Genomic DNA, 21,493 nt, shown 5'->3' with positions numbered 1-21,493 from the left:
TGCATAGTTCAAGATACAGAAAGTGGTGAATATATGTAAGCCCAATCAGTCTGAATGACAGATCTGCCTCCTCACTGCCTTGTTTTTTGTTACTGTTTTTGACAGCTATATATATTCCATTTTCAAGAGAGTTCAGAAGTCCAGGCCCTATCTATATGGCATTTTTAATTCACATCTACACAAATGTCATGGTATTTCTCTAGGGGGGAAAAAGTGTAGAAGCTGATTTTTGTGTCAGCTAATAAAATTATTGTATAGTTCATTCAATTATATTTTTTTAGCCGTGTATCTATAGGAATACCTAACAGTTACAAGACCAATGACAAAGATAAGATGATGCAGTCTACACAAGCTGTCACTGCTGCCTGAAAAGATATAACTGAAGAAGTGGCATAAGAGAGGCTTGGTCTTTCCCAAGGACATAGCAGGTTACTTCTCCTACCCCAAATGAGAAAGCTATGAATCACTAACAGTTTAGCCACACAAATCCAATGTACAGCTGCCTTGTGATTTCAATAAGTATTGCCCTTTTCTATCAGATATTTAATAACAGAGAGAGAACAGAATTTATCTTCTGCCTCTAAGATGCTTTCTCACCTATGAGAAACTTGGAATTACAGACTGACAAAAAACTTCAGAGATGAAAATGCTGGCTATTTGCAGGACCAGCTTTTTCCATGGCGCAGATTTGCTCTTTAAATGTGCTTTGATATGCAGGTCTGCATTTTCAACTGCACTAGTAATATCAGCCACCTAATCTTACAGCGGCTTGCCACACACAGGAGGCATTTATGTCCTCTGCATGCCTTGACCATCCTCCTCTCAACCATGCGAGTAACTTCCACTGATTTTGTGGAAAATTAGATGTGTTGGAATTTTAAAATTGAGGCAAATTTTTATAGCCTTAGACACATGTTTTAGAACATATTCAGGAGCCTGTTGTGGACATAAATTGTCCATGTTCACCATCCTCACAATTGTCAAATGCTGTCTTGGTAATAAGGAATGGAGGTACAAGGACACATCTACGTAGAACTGGTGTGTGTTGCAAGCAAAGACAAACACTTTATTGCAAGCGTCATGTCCAAAATTCACACCATCTAATTCCATCTAAGACTTCTGGACTTCTATTTGCAAGAAGGTCAACTGGAAAGTCTTTGCAGTTATTTGTGCAGAAGGTAACCCTGATGAGCCTGGAGGCTCCCAGAACCTGTGCATGTGGATAGTTTGAGCTGCCTGATGTCCATCTCCCATGTGTAGAAGTGTTTAGGATAGGCAATCAAAAAAGCATCTCGACTTTTCCAACAAAAAAAATCTTTCCTGAATTAACTGTCACAATCTGAATAGACAAGATTTTGACCTTGTTAGCTGCATGGCTTAGACCTACGCTTGTTGAGGGGTAACTTCAGTCACAAATCACAGCAGAAGGCAGCAGCTTTATTTAGCACATACAATATATGTGCTAATACATTGTTTGCACAGTGTTGTCTACAGGTTTTGGTTCTGAATTAAAGAAGAAAAAAGTTTGCAAAAGCACAAATTTTCAGGACAGCTACTGGACAGGAATCACAGTGTATAGAATTTTTTAACCTCCAGGACAATAAAAATGTCAGAGACAAAATAAATGAAAGCATGGTAATTTTCCTCATAAAAAATAGAAGTTATATTAAAAAAAAAAAATAAAGCAGAAAAAGACTGTGCTCAAATGAAAACTGTCTCTTCTCCATGGATAATATGATGCAGCCAGACATACCACAGATTAGAGGTAACCTGCAAGGCTTTATTACCTTTGATTTTTAGCTCTATGCTACATAAAATTAATTTGTATTTTGCTCTAGAAAATGCATGGCATAGGATTAATGATGGCAGTGTGGAAGAGAGAATTTTTGTTCCTCCTGTGGAAGATCTGTGAATTCTTCTCAGACCTCAAACAGTACTTACAGCAAGAGAAAAATATTTGCTTTTCAATTTATGGTGCTATACAACTCACAAGAGGCCCACTTTAGATCATGTATGCTTTTAAACTTCTGGTTACATAGCTAGAACTCACTGAGCCTGATTTCAGAACCAGATTTGATCTCTTGCAATAATAAACAACTTAGCACAGGATTTGGCAATTTTCCAGATCCTGAGAAAACAGCAGTTCCCATGCTATTTCAGCACCTTCTATCTAAAATGAGGCCAAATGTGCCAAAGGTGACAATACCAGAAAAATAAGAGCAATAAGTAATAGTAAAAGAAGAGGTTAACTAAAGAAATAATTTTCTAACTACACAGCATCTTGTTTAAAACTTCAAAAAGGGTGATCTAAAGAAAAAGTCTGATTTTTTAGTGAAATTTCAGGAATTACAACTCAGAGGATTTGTGTTCTCTTCCTATCATCTATATGTAACTAGAGTAAGACAATTCATATTGCACTCATTATTTCCAGAACTTTTAGAATACTACTTATCCTGGTCATGTGTTGTCTTCCAGAAGAGATCAAACCTCAGAACACTGAAAAATGAGAGGGAAAAAATACCCCAAAAACAAACGCATCTTGATCTCTGCTTTAAACAATGTTAAACAACACTATGTTGTTCAGGTGCTGGGTTTCCCTGCATGGCTTTTACCTGCTGTAAGCCAAATTCTGACCCTCAATTACATTTTAGCAATAAACTCACTGAAAAGAGTATTTGTGGTCTTTTTCCTACCTCTGTCTGCTGGCTTTACCACCCCAGCAGCTACAATAAACTTTTACAAACCCTCATTTTCCCCTGTTCCAGACACCCATCAAGGTCCAGGTCCCATCTCAGCTGTGACCTTCTGTCTCCAGCTAGAAGACTTTGGTCCTGTGGCAGGGCCCCTGCTGTCTCTTTTCATGCACTGAAGAGGAGGGGACGAAGGAAGTGGCAGGTAATAGCAGCTTGGAGCAGCTCCCATGTCCAAATTCTACAGAAATAAGAATAATAAAACTGTTCCCAACTGTGTTAAATTTGTACACTGTGACACTTTCTGAGATTCTGAAGTGTGGTACTCTTTTAATTCCAAAAGACACTTGTCTGGCCACAGAGATGTAGTACTAATGAACACTTGTGTCCCAATAAACTTAATAGAAATAGCAGAATCTGATCAAACTTCAGATGAAAGGTAGGTGGTATTCAGTAGAATTCTGCATGGCAGTGTATTGCTGCGTGAACAGGAAAAGGGCCGGACTGAATCTTGCAGTTTCTTACTTTAACAAAAATTTAAAAAAGAAGAATCCTAAAACTCTAAACCAGACAAATCCAGATATCTTCTAACAGATGGCTCAGTGAGGTGGGATGAATCACTCAAGTCCTAGTTTCAAAGCATTTCAAGGAACATAGAATCATATAACAGCTACAGTTAGAAGGGACCTTAAAGATCATCTAGGGATCCTCGCAGCTATGAGCCTGAGTGCCTGGTGAGGGAAAGTAGGCTCAACACCTGGAATGTGAACATTCCCAAAGAGGATAAACAGATGGTTCTTTCTACTAAGAGGCAGGGAGCAGCTCCTGGAGCCAATTCAGCTTCCAAGCACGTGGGAATTGGGGTCACTCTGGAGGCTGCAGGGAGGCGCTCCTGGGTGTCACACAGCGCAGTGCTGTGCCCTGGCAGCTCAGGGGCTGGCCAGGGGAACGAGTCCTTCTCAGAGGGCATCCGACCAGCCAGAGCCCCCTCCTGCCCTCTCCCACTTTTATGTTCTCAGATTATGCAGGTCAGGGTGTGAAAGTCTGTGGGGGAACTGGGCACTCAACTGCTATCCAGAAAGAACTGTCAAAAAAGAACTGACTACTTAAGACGTCATGTTAACTAAAAGCAAAGGAGGACTTTGAAACATCACTACCTGTCCTCCCTTACCTTTTTATTTTTATTAGACAGAAAATTGGACTATTCTACTCTACAGCATGCCTAGAGCACTGGCTGGAGGACTCTGATATATATATATATATATATATATATATATATATATATATATATATATATATATATATATATATGACCTTTCCACCATCCTGAACTAATTTTCATTGCACTTTTAGCAATGGATAAAATTGGTTTAATTTCAAATAAAAGGATCTTCTCATGTGGTCTATAGGAAAACAAATAAGATCTTGAGTCACTTGTGACACACCCTGAGGAATTCAAGGCATCAGATTTAATTGTCTTTATGAAATATATTATCTCTGAAATAACTTCTTGCAGTTTTGAAACACCTGAGAAAATACTGTGGATTGGAAACTTGAGGAGGATCATCTTTAGTGCCACTGCAATTGTAAATAGCAATGACAGCAGACAGATGAAAGATTATCTGCTGTTTTGAAAGATAAATACATTCCAGAAATCATAAAAGCATCTTTAGTGACAGCAAAGGAATCTTTACAAAAGCTCTGTAAGAATAAACAGGATATTAGCTGAGATTCATTAGTGCCACCTTTGTAGATGTCTGTATTTAAGACAGTTCAGCAACAGGAAAAACCTGATTGCTGCTATTCTCAGTGAGCACAAGGCATCTGAGATGTGAAACAGGAAGTTAGATTTCTTTTGGAAAAAAAAAAAAAAGAAGAAAATGTAACTTTTAAGAAAGGTTTCCACTGATCTAAGTCTGTTAATGGTTCTCAGCAATCACACTTAAGAAGTCTGAACTACATTTGAAACAGGAAAAAACCCGAAAATTCCCTTTGAGGATTTGTAGACATTTTCACATCATCCAAGGAAACATTTGCATGTTTTGTTAAATGATTTTTGTGTTATCTGTCATCCCTGTAACATGATCCTTGTCTATCATTAGTCTGAAAAATAAGCAATGAGTTAAAAAGTTGGTACATGTTTTCCCATTTTTAAAATTGTACCAACCAGAGTTAGAGAGAAAAAAAAAATCACACTCTTTGGCTTGTACTGAGACAGGGAATTCTTGCTATTTGTGTAGGGCTGCTAGCACTGGGCAGAACTCAGCCAGACACAGACACTGTGATTGACAATGTTGGTGAGGAGAGAAGAGGGACTGATGCCACCTACCTGGACTTGTGCAAAGCATTTGACATTGTACAACACAACAACCTTGTCTCTAAACTGGAGAGACATGGATTAGGTGGATGAAGCACTCAGAGGACAAGGAGTTGTCAGGATGGTTGTACTCAAAGAGTTGTGGACAAGTGGCATTCCTCAGAGTTTGCACTGGGACCAGGGCTGTTGAACACCTTTATCAGGACAGTGGGATCAGGAGCGCCCTCAGCACAGCTGCAGATGACACCAACCTGTGTGATGCAGCAAGGCTGGAGGGAAGGGATGCCATCCAGAGGGACCTGGGCAAACTCCAAAAGATGATCTGGGAGCTGGAGCAGTTCTGCTATAAAGACAGGCTGAGAGAGATGTGCTGTTTCACCTGAAGAAGAGAAGGCTCCAGAGAGACCTTATAGCACCTCCAGTACTTAAAGGGCGCTACAAGAGAGCTGGGGAGGGACTTTTTAAAAGGTGATGTAGTGATAGAACAAGGGGTAATGGCTCTAAGAGGGTGGGTTTGGATGAGCTACTAGGAAGAAATTCTTTACAATGAAGGTGGTAAGATGCTGGAAAAGGTTGCCCAAAAAAAACCTGTGGATGTCCCATCCTGGAAGCGTTCAAGCCCCCACCCCAGGCTGGGTGGGGCTTTGAGCAACCTGGTCTAGTGAAAGATGGTCCTGATCATGGCAGGGGGTTGGAACCAGATGAACTTTAAGGTCACTTTAAAAAAAAAACACACTGTGACTCTATAACTTAATACGGTGTAATTTGAAGTATAATAGTAGAAATAAATAATGGAAAAATAGAGTGGAAAATGATGAAGAGGAAATCTAAGAAGGAGCTGCTTAATTCAGTTCAGAAAATCAAAAACTAAGTCAAAAATTCAGACCAATATTTTGATGAAGAGTGCTGGATCTCTGCCATGAATTAACAAGAAAATTATTTTTGTTTAAAATATACAGAGGTAGCCGGACACTAGCTTAAAAAGGTAATTATCAAATGAAAGAGAACTGTTGTATTGCATAAACACTTTTATAATTACTGATGTTTTGGCCTATCTTTGTTTCAGAAAACCATGCATTTTAATATTTTTGCATAAAATATGTTCAGCTACATTGTCTGGAATAGGAAGTTTACTCATAAGCAGTCAATCAAATGTTATCTTTCCTAGACTGCTTTTCAAATAGGAAGGCTATATATGCACAACATTTTACCAAGATTGTTGTGCCAGAAAACTGGGTACACTAATAATTATTTTACAAAAAAGCAAAAGTAAAAGTTTCATAACTGATGGTGAGATTCTAAACATATAAACCGATATTTTTAATAATGATTTTTCTTTTCATCAGATGGCTATATATAATGGCAAGCATGGATATATTAATAAGAGGTTTACATGAACACTTGTAAAAATGACTTGTAAGAATTAGTGACCTCTGAAAATTTTGCTCTCTGTCCTTTTGCTTCATCATTGCATAGGTAAGGCACAAGAATATATATCAAAAGCTGGAGGTTTTTTTCCAAACACTGCTGACTGGAATATAATTAGTAGAGTAGGATGCTTTTAATTGTCGCTTCCTTCCTTAATAACTAAACTAGCTAGACATATCAAACATCATTTCATAAATTAACAGTGACAAAAATAGTATAACTATGATGGTATAACGAAGGAGAAAACTAAGATGTAAGCAGTTGAAAATCTTCCAAAAAAATTTTTTTTTCAGTGAGAATGAAAATCATATAGTAATGTGCATTTGAAACACTGTATTGTGCTATTGTAACACAGCTGTCTGATGCAGGCTTCCAGCTCTTTTCCTCTCATATTAAAACTGTTCCAAAATTTCATGGTAAATGACTCATGGTTGTCCCTTTCAATCCTGCTGACTTTTGCTTTCAAATTGAAAGCACAAAGAAGAAGTACAGTTTAGATCCTACCAACAGGTCTAGAGAAATGTGTCATGGTCTGGTGAGTAAATGTATCAGTTTCATAAAGACAAATTATATATATGCTGTGCAATTCCAATAAACCTTACTTTAAAACAGAAGTGACAGAAGGGGAATACTCAATTGGCAAGACATGCAAACCAGAAAATTCTCATGTGCCAATATTATCTCATTAAAGCATTGCTTAAAAATGGTTTTAACATGCTCCCTGTAAACAATATCTTTTGTTTGCTGTCTCTGCTATTAACTAGCTCTTTCAGTAGATACTAAGATGTCTTTAAACAATCATTCAACTTAAACAGACTTTATTGACTATCTCATAATACCCTATACAAACAAGCAAAAATAAAATAATGACATTCTTCTCCTTTCTAGTAGGGCATCTAGAAGTTGGTTAAGGATGAGTGCTTGTCCTTGCTAACTCTAGCAGGCCACTTCATTACTTTCTTGTAACAAGATGCACTTGTGGTGGCCCAGTCCATGGAAAGCTCTGCTCTGTAGACTGTGCCACAGTTCTCAGTGACTGCTTCTGCTGAGAAGCTACCCTGTGCCTTTTCTGTCCTAGCTAATGCTCCCCATGAACATTACCCTCATTTCTATTACTTCTTTTGTGTGCTGCTGATGAGCAGTGCACTGATCAGAATGACCAGGTAACCACACCTGTGCTCTGGATAGCAGAAACTTGCCAAAGAGAAGCAGGCATTGATCCTAATTCCAGCAGCTGCAGCAAAAGCCACACCAAAAGCTAATGTTCCACTGCAGTGTTCTCAGATGCCAGGGGTTATTCAAATTGAAGCTGACAGCACAATCTTAATCCTGCTTCCCTGTGCATCTGTATCACAATAATGCAGAGTGTAATTACATGATCACATATATTTGCACAAATGAATTTGATAGTATACAAATTTACTGCAAAGTAAATATATATGTGTGCACCTTCCTACAATCCACAGACATATCAAGGTATATTAATACTTATTTGAAATCATGCAGTTCACAATATATCTACTGACATATTGGTTACATTCTGTTGAAAGTTATTGCTAGGAGCAGCCAAAGTTATATTTATTATATCTGAGCCCTCTATTGCAGAATCACATCATCAGATCCTAAATAGGTCTTTTGTCTTTGTTACTATTAAAGAGACCTGATGGGGGGAAAGAAGCTTTAGAAGAAAGCATTTTGGGATTTAAGACTGGCTTTCAAAGTTTGCCAAGAGCATGCATGATGACCTTATCCATGGGATGTGGTTCCTACACAGCACTCTAGGGCTGTCAGATGGGGCTGATTCCTCAACCCCCACATGGGGGAAGGAGATTCAAGCAGCAAAACAAGTTGCTGCCAAGCACTGGAGGGGCTGAGACACAGCTGTAGAGCAAGGCTGCAGAACTCACAAAGACTAAAATAAACAAAAAAAGGGTGGGAGATTGTGTGCTGAACAGTCTACCTTTTCCACAGCTCTATAGCAAAGAAAAACAAAACAAAAGAACCAGGTGTTTTAGGAAGAGGAATTGTCATCAGACCAGAGAAGAGCATTGTCACAGGAACATGACTGGTAATGAGTATATAGAAGAGATTCCTCCAGGACTTGGATGCTTTTCACAGAAATAATGGAGAACAGCAGAGGGTTATTAGGTCTATGGTATAAATGATATCAAAAGTAAAATTAAATAAACTTTTTATCCCAGGATGGCACAGATGGCATCTGGCAGGGTGCCTAATGAAGGCATTATCACAAAGGAATTCCTACTCCATACCTAATTCACACTCACTTTTTTGCTCAGTTAAGGAACACTTTTCTGAAGTCAGTGGCTGAATCCCCTTGCTTTAGTCCATGATGTGGAGAGGTCTCCAAGCTCACAGACTCTAAAGCCTTCATAAGAAAGGAGTCAGATGGACTCCAGGAATCACTTAATGCATGCCAGCCAACAGACAGATAGTTCACTAGACTGGGCTGGACCTAGTCTGAAATAAACCTCTGCCAAACATGAGCTGTGTGTAAATCCAAGCCCTCAATACTGCAATTCTGACTGCACTGTGCTGCCTGCTGATGTCAGTGTAGCATCCAGCTGCCAGCACAACAGATTATAAATTCAATCAACAAGCTGGCCTTGAGAGTACTAACAGTACAAACTCTACCTTTCTGAAGGTGGCTGGAATGTATTGTCCAGACTTTCTCTTTAGTCAAGAACCTTCTCCCTACCATAATACAACTCCCAAGTTGTACACAAATTCACACTACAGGCTGTGCATGTTTCACTAAGCTAAATCTAACCCTTCTCAGTATAAGATACCCTCTGTTTCATTTGCATTTTAAAACTATTAACTAATTCCATTAATTGTGCATGCATAATGTAGAAAAGAAGAATACTGAACAGAAAGTCTGGAAAGGAAAGACATTCCTTTGTTTTCCAGCTTGATATATCTTTTCTTGCTGCAAGTCCATGTTGTGGTTCAAAATCTCTTTGCCTGGACATTTTTTTTTCTTTTTCTTTTCTTTTTTTTTTTTTTTTTTTAAGACCATGACCTGGAGCATCCCTTTGGTTTACAGAATTTGATGCACAGCCAGCCATGCATGTGCAACTGTCCCTAAGAGCCAAGCCTCAGTAAAGCTGGTGTGCCTACAATCTTGAAACAAAAATAGCTGTCAAATCAAAGCTAATTTGCCACAAAAGAAAGCACAGATCCACAGTTAGAGAATACCAAACTAGTTTGAGTTCAAAATTGCTTAAAAAATAGGGACTTGCATTTATAAAAGAGAAGTATATTTTTTAATCTCTCTAATATAATTTAATAATTAATGAATTGATTTTCCTTAATGCTAAAGATGGGGGTAGGGTTGGGGGGAAGAAGAAATAGAGGTAATATAAATTCTTGAGAGGGAAAAAGGTTTTAAAGTCTGTCAGCAACTAAAAGAGGGGAAGGAAACACAACCATTTATACAGCAGACTGCTGCTATCACGTGTGACACAAAAAAATATGTTAGTTTAATGTTCCCTGGACCAGGGTTTCATTTTACCTTATTTTAGTGAATTAAATAATGTACTACAAAGGAATTTGGATCTGAATGAAAGGAACAAGATTGATATCAGGATGAAAAGTAATGCTGTATTAATTCAAGTACAGACATTAAAGACAAAAATAAAACTGAATTACATAGTGTTCTAATATTTCTGGACTAGATAAAATTGTATATATAAACCTTTATCACAGTCCAATGGAGTTGGGAGTAATGGATTTTCAAGAGATACAACAAAATGGTCAACATCTACTTTCAGGTAGTGGTGAAATGCATCAATGGATTTGACTCAGAAGTAGCCATTCCTGTGCACTGGTGCATCTCCGCACATGTACCTGTACTATATTCAAAATGGGAAGCTAAGATTAGCCCAAGTCACAGATAAAAAGCAGATGTTTGAAGCTGAATGGTGTGCAAAAGGTGACACTGATAAGGAAGGAATAGCACTTTCCTCACCCTGGAGTCAAGGCACAAGCCTCTTTGGCTGAAGGAACACTTACATGTGCAGTTTGTTCTGGAGCAGAGCTATGGAAGAGAACACCCAGACTCTGCATGTGATAGTGCTCTTCAGCAACAAAATTTTCTCAACCAGTGACTGTTGATTCATGTCTTGGCTGGGTGGCAGCAAGGGAACAGCCCTACACAGTGTCACCACAAGGGTAACGCCATGTGCTGTGGCAGCATCTCCTCAGCAGCACAGAGCTTGCTTGCAATCCTTCTCTTGGCTTTCTCATACAATATAAAACCAAGACACCAACACTTTCAATGACCTGAAACAAGATCCTTCAAAGAAGAGCATATCTGGAGCAATGGACCTGCACTAGCACTTTTTCCTGCACAGGCAGGGCTGGACACCAGTGTCCTTCAGGGGCCAGGATATTCCCAGCAGTTCAGTAGAAAAGTAGTTCAAACTCTACAAAAACAAAGGAATATTATAAATCTTAATAATTCTGTTCCAAATCCTATACATACACCTATAAACTGTCCTCTCTGATGTAAACCTTTATAAGTATCTATGTATTGAGTTAATTTGTCTTAAAAAATCCCAAGCAAATATTTCACAGAGACCACTTTCTGTGAGAATAAGGGGAGAAGAAACAAGAAATGCAAGGTAATGCTTACACTGCTATATGCACCAGAATGAACTTAAAATCTTATGGTATAAAACCTATATGGATCAGAAGAGTGGAACAGCAAAATGTCAGCAACATTTTAAAGGTAATATAATTTGGAGTGCAGAATTCAATATGATAAAGAATGATAGTCACTGTATAATATCTGAGCCTTCCCATACACAGCAGACTTATAAAAAAAAAATCATGACTGCATTAATTCAAGGAAACTTTCAATATGGAATTGGGAATAGTATCTCAGTGTCCAGAATCAGCTTTTGGGTCTATTTCTACTAATCATGGAGTTGCAGCTGACCCAGTTTAAATGTATTTCTATAAAGATTCTATAATTTTTGGTGATGCTGCATGTTGTGTTCTCCTAAGCCATTTAAAATATTGCACTACAGTAAATACCTGGTGCCTAAAAATAAGGTACATCATGTGGAACAGCTCTACTGCATCATAGAAATACAATGTAAAAGTCTTAATAAAGTTTTATTGGTACATTAAACACAAGCATGCACATTTTGTGTAATAGAACCTACACTATATTAGGATGTATGTTTGTGTATTTGACTATGTTCTATTTGGGCATGCATACAGGTCTGCAAGATTAAATTTGAGGGTAGAGGAGCAAATATTTTATTATCTGAACTTACAAAAGATCATCTGCACCTACAAGTCCTGTCCTGACAGTGTGCTAAAGCCATGAAGTATTCAACACCACTAACTGCACTGGTAAGAGTAAATTCACAATACAGAATTTATAAATAATTATAAAGTCATCCCAATATGCATAACTTCCCAGAATAATTAGGAATTTTGTGCTGGATCACCTATACCTGCAGATTCAAAAAGGGAAGAAAAAATCTGGCCCATAGTTTAGTTATTCCTATGCTCTATAAAAGGAAATTTATTTCTAATACCTTCAGGCAATGCATGTGCTCAGAAGTGTTATAGTTTATACCAATTGTGGATAAAACTACTATACTAATTAAATGCCTTTCTGTTTTAGAAATGAGACAATATGAAAATATCCTCTGCCACAAAACTTCTGTATTTTTAATGGTGTTGCTTAGGTAATTCATAAAGTGAGGTGTTTTACTTCTGAAAAAGAAAGAACATGAATGTAACAAAACAAAAGGAAAATAATGAAAAATGCAGGAAAAAAATTCTCAGCTACTAAGGGAAACATGAATATTCTCATTCAGTCTTGTTTCTTACAGGAACTCTCTAACTATATTAGGACATTTTTCTGAAAGAACATAACATATATTAACTCAGCATTTTAAAAATCACTTGATAACATTAAAAGTTGAAGCACTAACCACTGGATATTTTCAACTTCATGGAAAAAGAAATCTAAAATACCTCTAGTACAGCAAAACTTTTCTTTCTTAATAAAAGAAAATTAATTTAATGTACTGACAACATTTGAAGCCAAATACAGTTATTCAGCAAAACAGAAAAAGTACTGACCAATTCCTCACAATTGCCATTACACCAGGCACACAAAACAGTTAAGAAATTATTTAACATGAATTTTTAAATAGTGTAAAATTAGTTAATATTTTGATGTAAAAAGCTATATTTCTATTATTTGGCATGAGATTCCATCATTTTATTAACATCACCTCCTGCAGAAAGAACTGAATGCTACATAATTTGGACCAATTGGGTAAACAAAAGCCAACCACAACAAAGGCATTATTTGTATTTAGCAGGGGAAAAGCCCATAAATCACTGTGATTCTCTCATGTTAATTTTGCCTTTACTCTTTCTCCTTCTGAACGGACCCAAGATACCTTTAATGTGTCATGTCCTGTGATATTAAGATTTCTCCCAAAGAGGGCTTATCACTTAAATTGTTTCTACAACAGCAGAACCAATCTGATTGACTGGAGTTCAGAAACTGCAATTAGAGGCTCCATATAATTGCACAGTATGCACATTTGGAGTTAGTAGCCCCCATTACATGAGCAGCCCTTTTCCATGTACCACTTCACAGACATAGGGTCTCCCATGTTGATTTGTACAACATGCTCAGTAACAAGAAGAAGAAATCTGAGCTCTCCCTTTGCAAGGTATCTGAAATCTTACATGATTTGTTAGGATAGTTGAGAAAGAGGCTGATGAAACATTTTTCATGATAAACTTTTCCACCTAACTGATGTTGTGTGTGTGCACACAGGCAACGCCCACACACGTTGCACGTGGTTGGCACTTTGCAGTGAAGCCTTCTTCTGTATTTTGGAGGTATTGATAACTCAGAGGTGCAGGAACACTAAGCTAGCTAACAAGACTGCAGCTGGCAGAAGCAAAAGTCTAATTCATACCTGCTAATTGCAAATCAGGAACTGGCAGGAACTATTCTTTAACACCTGTCAAGAATATGGAGAAAAAGAAAAATGCTCTTTCGAAGGAAATTGGTGGAAGATGCATGTGCTAAGTATTGCTTAGCCAGCAGTATTAGAAAAACATTATTTCTCCTGCTCAAAATTAGAAACAGTAAGGTGTTTTTAATCACAAAAAGTTTGGCATCCAAGATGTGTAAGTTGTTCCAGAACTTGTCATGATGGCTGAGGCTGAACTGACCAGGGGACTGAAACTGGCACCAGCTCTGGGATTGGTGACTTCAGGGAAACAGAGGTGAAGGTCAGACAGCCCCCTGAGTACAAGAGGCTCCACAGCCTCCTGGGGAATCTCTCCAAGCACTCCCTTTTTTTTTCACTTGTAAGAGTGAACCCCTCTTTTTTATTTTTCATATATATATATATATTTTTTTTTTAATGCAATTTAAGGCCTGCATCTCTTCTTCTGCTCATCATGGCTATGGAAACAGACCACATGCCTTTTCTTGCTATGTCCTGTTATTATGTCCCATTCTCCTCTTTCCTTTTTTCCATGTCTTCTCTTCTGCAGACTGACTGACTCAAATTCTTCACTTTTTCTTAGAAAGTTTATTTCAAGACTTTTGCTTTGCCCTATACACTCTCCAATCAGATCACATATTTCTGTACAAATGACATCCAAAACATGCACTCAGTACAGACAAAGAAAAGGCAATCCCAGTCAGTAGGAGAAATACAGCTGGTGCTTCAGAATACTGGATTCACCACAGCTCCATTGATGGGGAGAAAATACAGAACAGAACTATGCATGAAAATTAAGAATCTGTTAAAGAGACTTCCTAAGATATCTAAAAGATGAAGCTATAAGGTGAAAAAGAAAACAATTTTGGCAAAAAAAGTAAGTAGGAAAACAAAGGCAATAATTAGAAGGGACAAAATCCTGATAATTATGATGACTGTAAAAAATAAAAACAAAGATAAAAAAGGGGGAAATGTTCTGTAAAAACATACGATGAAATATAAAATATTAGAATGAGATTCTGAAATTGGCAGTGAAAAATTCATACCCATAAAAACTAGCAAAAATAAGATCTTGAAATTTATCAAAACTTTATTTTAGGGACAGAAAAGCTTTCAAACATATAAGAAGCTTTTTTGTTCTACTTTTGGAAAGAATGTTGCTCTTGAGTGAAAAGTGCTTTCTAGTCCATTGACAACTAAGATGGATCTTAAACAGTAACTATGAGAAGTAAATGTTTTGAAATTATCAGTTCTAAGGGGTTTTTTTCCCATTTCTATCTGGTATTATAAAATATTAATTAAAGAAATAAAAGAACTACTGAGGGAATTTTAAAAATCCGCTACTGCTGAGCTGATATTTAAGGGATACTATAGAGTCAGGGAACAGCATAACATAATACACTTGCTTGATATCAATCCAGACAAAATAGTGAAAAAAATTATACAGGATTTAACTGACAAATATTGAAGTGAAAGGGATGTAATTAATGCCAGTCAACATGGGTTTATGCAAAATAGCTCTTGTCAAACAAATCTCATTTTATTCTTTGATGAGCTTACAAAAGTTTGGGTGATAAAGATAAGTGCAGGGCTGTAATACACTTAGACACCTGTAAAGCATTCAATTTTCTAATGCATTGCTTATATTCTTACTAAAGTTTATTACTATACAATTTTCACAGAGCATATGTAAAATTGATTGAGAACTCTTTAAAACATCAATTTTAGAAAGTAATTGTTAATTAGAAATCATTAGCTGGAGGATGGAGGGGCTAATGTGATTCAGGCAATTGTGGACCTTTTACATCTGATTTTGATGAAATTTTTACCTATGTTCTGAAATTAAATTCAAAACTATTACAAAGAAACTTTGAAAAACCCCAGAACTGGAATAGTGGTATATAAGGGTGAACCAGGGAGTCGCACAGAATAAGCTGTCTCACAAAGCTAGGCCAATTTACTGTGTTGTACCTGAGTGCTCAAATGATATTTAATGACTGTGATTTCTTGTGAAAAAAAAATAAAGGGAAAAATAAAGATGTTCCTGGAAATAAAACAATCTCTTTCTCAAGGCAAATTTAATTTTCTCTCTTATACTTATAGGAGAGAAGCTAGATGAGAGTTTTAGAAACCTGGGGTGATAATGCAGCATGCTGGCCCCTCAAACCATCTTTTTGAAAATAGTTATTCACGTGGGTAATGTGTAATGAACTTTCCCTGTTTGTTCCCAAAATATGCTTATAAGAAATACCCACTAGATGTAGCTTCTCACCATTAACCCCTGCAAGTTTTTTTCAATAAAGGGCTTTAAAGTTACCTGCATTGCACTGGTTATAAAAACAGGAACCAATTCACAATGAATCTGTTGCAGCTTCCTTGCTGTGTATTAATTGAATAATTTGTAGTAAAATCTGAAATACACTTATGCAATATATTCTAAAGGCACACATAAAAACTTAGATAAGCACTTTGAAATTGATGATTTTGCAGCTTGGTCCAAAGTTCACTCTGAAACTATTGCCCAGTAAACCAACCCACCCTCCTTTTTCCTTTCCTTTCCTTTCCTTTCCTTTCCTTTCCTTTCCTTTCCTTTCCTTTCCTTTCCTTTCCTTTCCTTTCCTTTCCTTTCCTTTCCTTTCCTTTCCTTTCCTTTCCTTTCCTTTCCTTTCCTTTCCTTTCCTTTCCTTTCCTTTCCTTTCTCTTTCTCTTTCTTTCTTTCTTGAAATGAAAAGAAAAAAATCAAACTCGGTTCATGAGCCAAGTAGAGAGAATGAAAAAAAAGAGGCATAAAATGCAAAGCCTGGTATAGTTACCTTGTACATTCCACACACAAACTGCAGTAGAAATTATAACAGAAAATACATATTCAATTATCAGCTACAGATTCAGAGCAACAATAAAACTGAAATCACTATATTTTCCTAAGGATAGGGAGAGCAAAGAGATCAAATTGTTCCTTTTGAAATTTCTACTGTGTAACATTATGCAATGCCATATAAAATTGGGTGATGAAAGCCTATAAAAAGTGCCTGAAATTCTCAATATATTCTACATCTATAAGCTTAAATAAATCCATTCTGAGGACTCCATCATATCTACCACACATGAAATTTTTTTACAGCTACAAATGTAATAGCTCATGCTTTTGCTTCCTCACAGCATTATACTTCCTCCATGGACAGAAATCATTTAGTGAACAGAAGAGAAACGTAGAGAAGCTCTAATTTTCTGTACAGTGGCAACTGCATTCATTATGTGTTAGAAAATCACTTTCCCTGAAAGAGTTAACTTTCTAGCTCCTATTCTCTGCAGTGCTGCATAAACACTGCACATTATTCTTACTGAGCATGCTTCATCTTTCCTGTCTCCCCAGTCTTGGGCTGTCAATCACCTGTCAGTCCCCACCACATCAGCACAGTGCGCATCACCAGGCTGTCAGCACAGCAGCTGATGAGACTCTGCTAAGAGCTGTCAATCAAACTTGTTTCTCTTATCTGTTCGGGAAATATTTTGTCTTTGAGAAACAAAGAACCTGGGCAACAATGGATCAGAGTCTAGTATTTACTCTTTTACAGGGATAGAAGCCTCTTAACAGGAAATGAATGCTTTATCCACAACAAGGAAACAAAAATTCTGCTTCATTAGGCATATTTTCTTTCTTTGATTTTGTTTAAATCCTATTTATTTCTTGAACAATCAAATCAGGGCATAATATATTAGAGCAAATTTCTTTTTGCTCTCACTGTAGAATGAACTTCATGTGTTTACATCCTAGTTTCTGTTGACTATAATTCAGTGCAGTGTAAGACAGGTAGCATCTCTACTTTTGGGAATCTTTCCTTGTTTTTAAGCATTGGAATGTGTGAGGTTTCTCTCCATCTCAGGATAGCCATGCTACCCTGAAAAGCCAGACAAGAGAAATGCATAACTTACACCTTTGTTAACTTAAAATATATCTTTATTTTCTGCAGCATTTTCATTAAAATCTCAACATAGAATTCAGTAACATAAGTAGGGTTCATAGATAATAGCAGACCAAAAGAATAGCTGAGGGGTATAAGCAAGTAGGAGAAAAACATATTTTCAGTGTCTCTTTGAAAGAAGATAGTATCTTCTTTCTGGAACACTGTGCCAGGGAGAAAGGATTGCAGAAGGTAAAGTTCTTGCATGTACAGAAATCAAATACTGAAGAAAGACAAAAGGAGCTGCAAAGATGGGCACAGCAGCTATTTCTGGTCTGACACAGAATCTCTGCATGAAAAAGTTAAGCTGGGCTTTCAAGTCACATCTATCCAAGGCAGAATATTGTTCTGCACAGATAACTAGGTCCAGGTCTAACAAACCTGGCAATCAAATTAATTAACACAGGTGCATCACTGAAGTAACAAACCTCTGCTCTTCCCAGGGCATAAGTAAGTACCTTTACATGCTGTGCCATGCAGATACAGGGACATTTAGAGCTGGCTCAAGTATCAGTACATAGTGTTGCCAGACGTGAATCAAAGTAAACATAACCCAGTGACTTAAAACCACCATTTTAACCACATCTTCTTTTTCCCTACAAATGAAAGAATCTCAGAGCTGACAGTTGACGAGAAACATTGAGAACAGCAAAGGGAAGAAAACTGCTTTTCTCAGTATAGAGAGGAGTGCTCTAAAACATGGTAACATGAGTGAAACACCTAAAAATATTTTGTTTTCTTCAGAAAGCTTCAGTTTTGGGCCACGAAAGTAAATAACCAACTTTGTTTTCTGAGACAACAAAAAAAAAAGGTGAGTTCACAACCCTTATAATTTCTTGGACAAAACTGTATATTAAAGTTTAACCAAAGAGGGAGGCAAATAAAAGTAATTTTTAAAAAAAAAAATCTTGTACCATTTACGCAAACACTGATTCACAGGCCTGCTCTGAACATTTGCATTGGCTGTGGAATTGGACTGTTCAGGTAAGAGCAGAGGGCAGAGAGAGCCAGATGGGAAACAGGCTATGATACCAAACTCACAGAAAGGAAAAGTCTACAGCAACCAAGAGAAAAAAGTCCCAAATAAATTTGGGAACTGCACTCGAGATTAGTTCCCAGCAGCCTCCCACAACATTCTCGAGGGGCTTTGAAGAAGGAACCTGGGGCAAAACTGAGTGCTAAATAGCCCCTGAGAAGGAGGAGGGAAATGGGCAGGGAATTGCCATAACCCAGAGAAAAACGAGGCCCTGGACAGCAAAAAAGTTTTTGTCCTTTCCACACACGCACACGTGCAATGGGTTTCTTTGAATTTGTTTGCTCCAAAAAAGAATATTTTAGTTCTCAGAAGAGGGAAAACATTGCCCAAAGGAAAAAAAAAATTGGTGGTGGCCACAACCAATGTCAGAGATGTAAGCAGAGCTTTCACAGGCTGAAGCAAGACAAAGGCAGGCAATTTTGACCTGAATCCTAGAGCAAAGGCAAGAGTTGGCATCTTTCATCACTTTCAGCTTTATAAACAGCTTCTCAAAGGATGCCTTTTTCTCCTTTCCTGGGCCTTATCTTGGTTCCCTCCATTACTATCTGTGCCTACAAGAATGAGAGCAAACAATTTGTCTTTTCTCTTTCCTCTCTGCCAGTTCCAATGTTTTTAATGCCCTCTCCACCCTAAAGAGCACACTCTCTAGGCAAGGAGGCAGGCGTCCTGCTGGAGACAGCACAGATGAAGAAGAGGACAATTTTGTTTCACCCCTTTCAGAACCTCATGTTTGGTGCTGCAACCACGAGCTGTACTCACCTAACAGGAGCCACAGCCCCTGGTCAGCAATTCCAGCAGCTTGGAATAGAAGTTCTGGGTGCCATTGTGGTTCTTGGGCAATGCCAAGAGCACCCATAAGAGAACAGCAGAGCATGGGCGTGGCTTGGGCAAGTAAAACGGAGAGCTGTAAGGGGAGCAGACTTCTCTGTTCTCAACTCCTGGATGTGGTTTTGGACACAAAGTTCCCAGCTAGGAAGAGAAAGCTACTCTGAGCATGCAGCCTCCACCCTGCAGCCACCACAAGCAATGCCAAAGGTGTCCCCAGGCAGGGACTTGGTCAGCACAGAGGCCTCTGAACTGCTCCCAAAGCCTTGTCAGAAAGCAATGGAAGTCTCAAACTGGAACAGCCACGAGCATGCTCTTCAGAGTTTCCCTGAGTTGGAATACTGCTCATGTCAAAAATCATCACTAATACCGTAGTCAGTAACTATTGATTTACTATTAACTATTCACTAGTAAAAATTAACTAACAAAGGAAAGGAAATATTAATTACCAGCAAAGAGCCTTAAGTGCTGAGCTTCAATTCCAGATGTTGAGAATAAACCAATCAGTTTGTTCAGAGGCCAGAAATTAAAACCAGAGGAAAAATTCTGTGTACTAGTCACTTTTAAAACCATGACTACAGTAAATTGATCTTTCAATCATTCTTATCAGCAACAATGCTAAGAAACCCAGTATTACCTCATGCCAAAGTGTCCCAGTTACAGACAATACAACCATTATCAAGCATTTGTGACAACAGGAGTATTTTACACGTTGACAAATTCTTTCATATGCAGCACCGTTTTCCAGAATCACAACTTCCTCTGATCTAACTGGACATTAATTGCTTTTTTGCTGATGTATCTGTGCCTTCTGGACTGATAACACAACTAGCAAATCTGATATCTGACAAGTTGACTCAACCTAATCAGGACAGATCAGCTGTTCCCAACGTTGCTATAGGCTGTAATTTGAGGACCTTTAGAGAGTTATCACTTGCTTTGAAAGGCAAGAAACTGTAATTCTGTCAACACTAATCCCAGAAACGTGCATTCAAAGTGGTTGTTATTTTTTCTTCAGAAGAAGGTAACACTTGTCAAATAAATACCTGAGATAACTGATAATAGGAATTAGAAGTATGTGAGTGATAGGCTGACAGTCACTCATGAAAAAGAAGAACCTCAAAAGATTCAGAACATTAAGTAGAGAGCACAATCTGTCACCATTAAGCAGGGGTCACTCTGAATGGAGTCAAACAATCGGTAATGCAGTTTGTCAATGTTTACTTCTCTCTGTTGCTTGGTGTTAAAGCTGAGTGAATTATTCACTTCAAACAATTTGTTCAATGAATTTTATCCCTTTTTGCTGCTCAGTGTGTGCAGGCAATGGATTCCAATGCCATCAGATTTATTCACCGCTTCACTTTTATTCAAGCTTTCACTTAGTGTTCAATTGAGAGTATTCTACACTTCCACTGCTGCTTAGACAGCATCCAAGGCTGGTCCTTGATGTGGGCAAGCAGCACAGATCCACACTGTTGATGGAATAACACTTATCTTCATCAGCAAAGATATAGATTTTAATTTGTTGTTTTTCTGATCCCTCTAATTTTGGAGGCCCTTCCAGCCATAATACTGAAATTTGCTATAAAGTTCCCTTTCTGTGAACAATTTTGCCCACAAGACTCAACACTTGAATTTTGCAGAAGACAAATTACCAAAGAGTGCAAGAACAGCCACATTAATTAAAAAAAAAATCCAAAAATTATTTCCACTAGGAAATAATTTATTTTCATGTAATAAAACTCAGAGGAATTCCATAAAAAACGGATTCCCAATTCATGGAATTCTTTAATGTAACTTAATAGTCATTGACAATACACAAGTGACTTTGTCATTGCCAGGGTTGCATCTGTCTTGTACAGATAAACTGTTTACTATTTTTCAAAACTCATACTTAACATTAGAACAAAAAATATACATTTCTTACTGTATCGCTTTGGTCCATCTTCCAAACAAAATGAAAGTGTTAAGGTTGCATCATCTTCAAAAAATTCAGTTGCAAAGGCATCCCACCAGAGGTTGTCACTATCCTAGGAAGCAACAGATCATTCACTTAACAGGAGGTAAAATGAAAATATGTTCATCTGTTGTAAAAGAAATTCAGCAGGATCACACCTACTTTGGCTTCTTCACCTATGGTTTTGGGGTACAGATGTCTATATGACATTTCAAACTAACTTTTCCTAGATAAAGTTCTATTTTAGGAAAAAAACTGAAGT

The 21,493-nt window shown here is 37.6% G+C and overlaps 2 protein-coding genes across 11 annotated transcripts in view; both read right to left on the bottom strand.

The window, feature by feature from the left end:
• The window catches only part of QDPR (quinoid dihydropteridine reductase), a 383,857-nt gene that overhangs the window by 99,800 nt on the left and 262,564 nt on the right, over nucleotides 1–21,493 (bottom strand). The gene's annotated exons all lie outside the window — the stretch shown is intronic.
• LDB2 (LIM domain binding 2) overlaps nucleotides 1–21,493 on the bottom strand; it is a 212,914-nt gene that overhangs the window by 119,820 nt on the left and 71,601 nt on the right. For all 10 annotated transcript variants that reach the window (XM_059469731.1, XM_059469733.1, XM_059469732.1 and 7 more), the window contains one exon: nucleotides 21,202–21,304. In XM_059469731.1, the coding sequence (XP_059325714.1) occupies nucleotides 21,202–21,304 (103 nt within the window). The remainder of the gene's footprint in view (nucleotides 1–21,201; nucleotides 21,305–21,493) is intronic.

This window comes from Ammospiza nelsoni, chromosome 4 (genome assembly GCF_027579445.1).
Source record: "Ammospiza nelsoni isolate bAmmNel1 chromosome 4, bAmmNel1.pri, whole genome shotgun sequence".
NCBI lineage: Eukaryota > Metazoa > Chordata > Aves > Passeriformes > Passerellidae > Ammospiza > Ammospiza nelsoni.
This window is presented reverse-complemented; position numbering and strand designations above follow the sequence as displayed.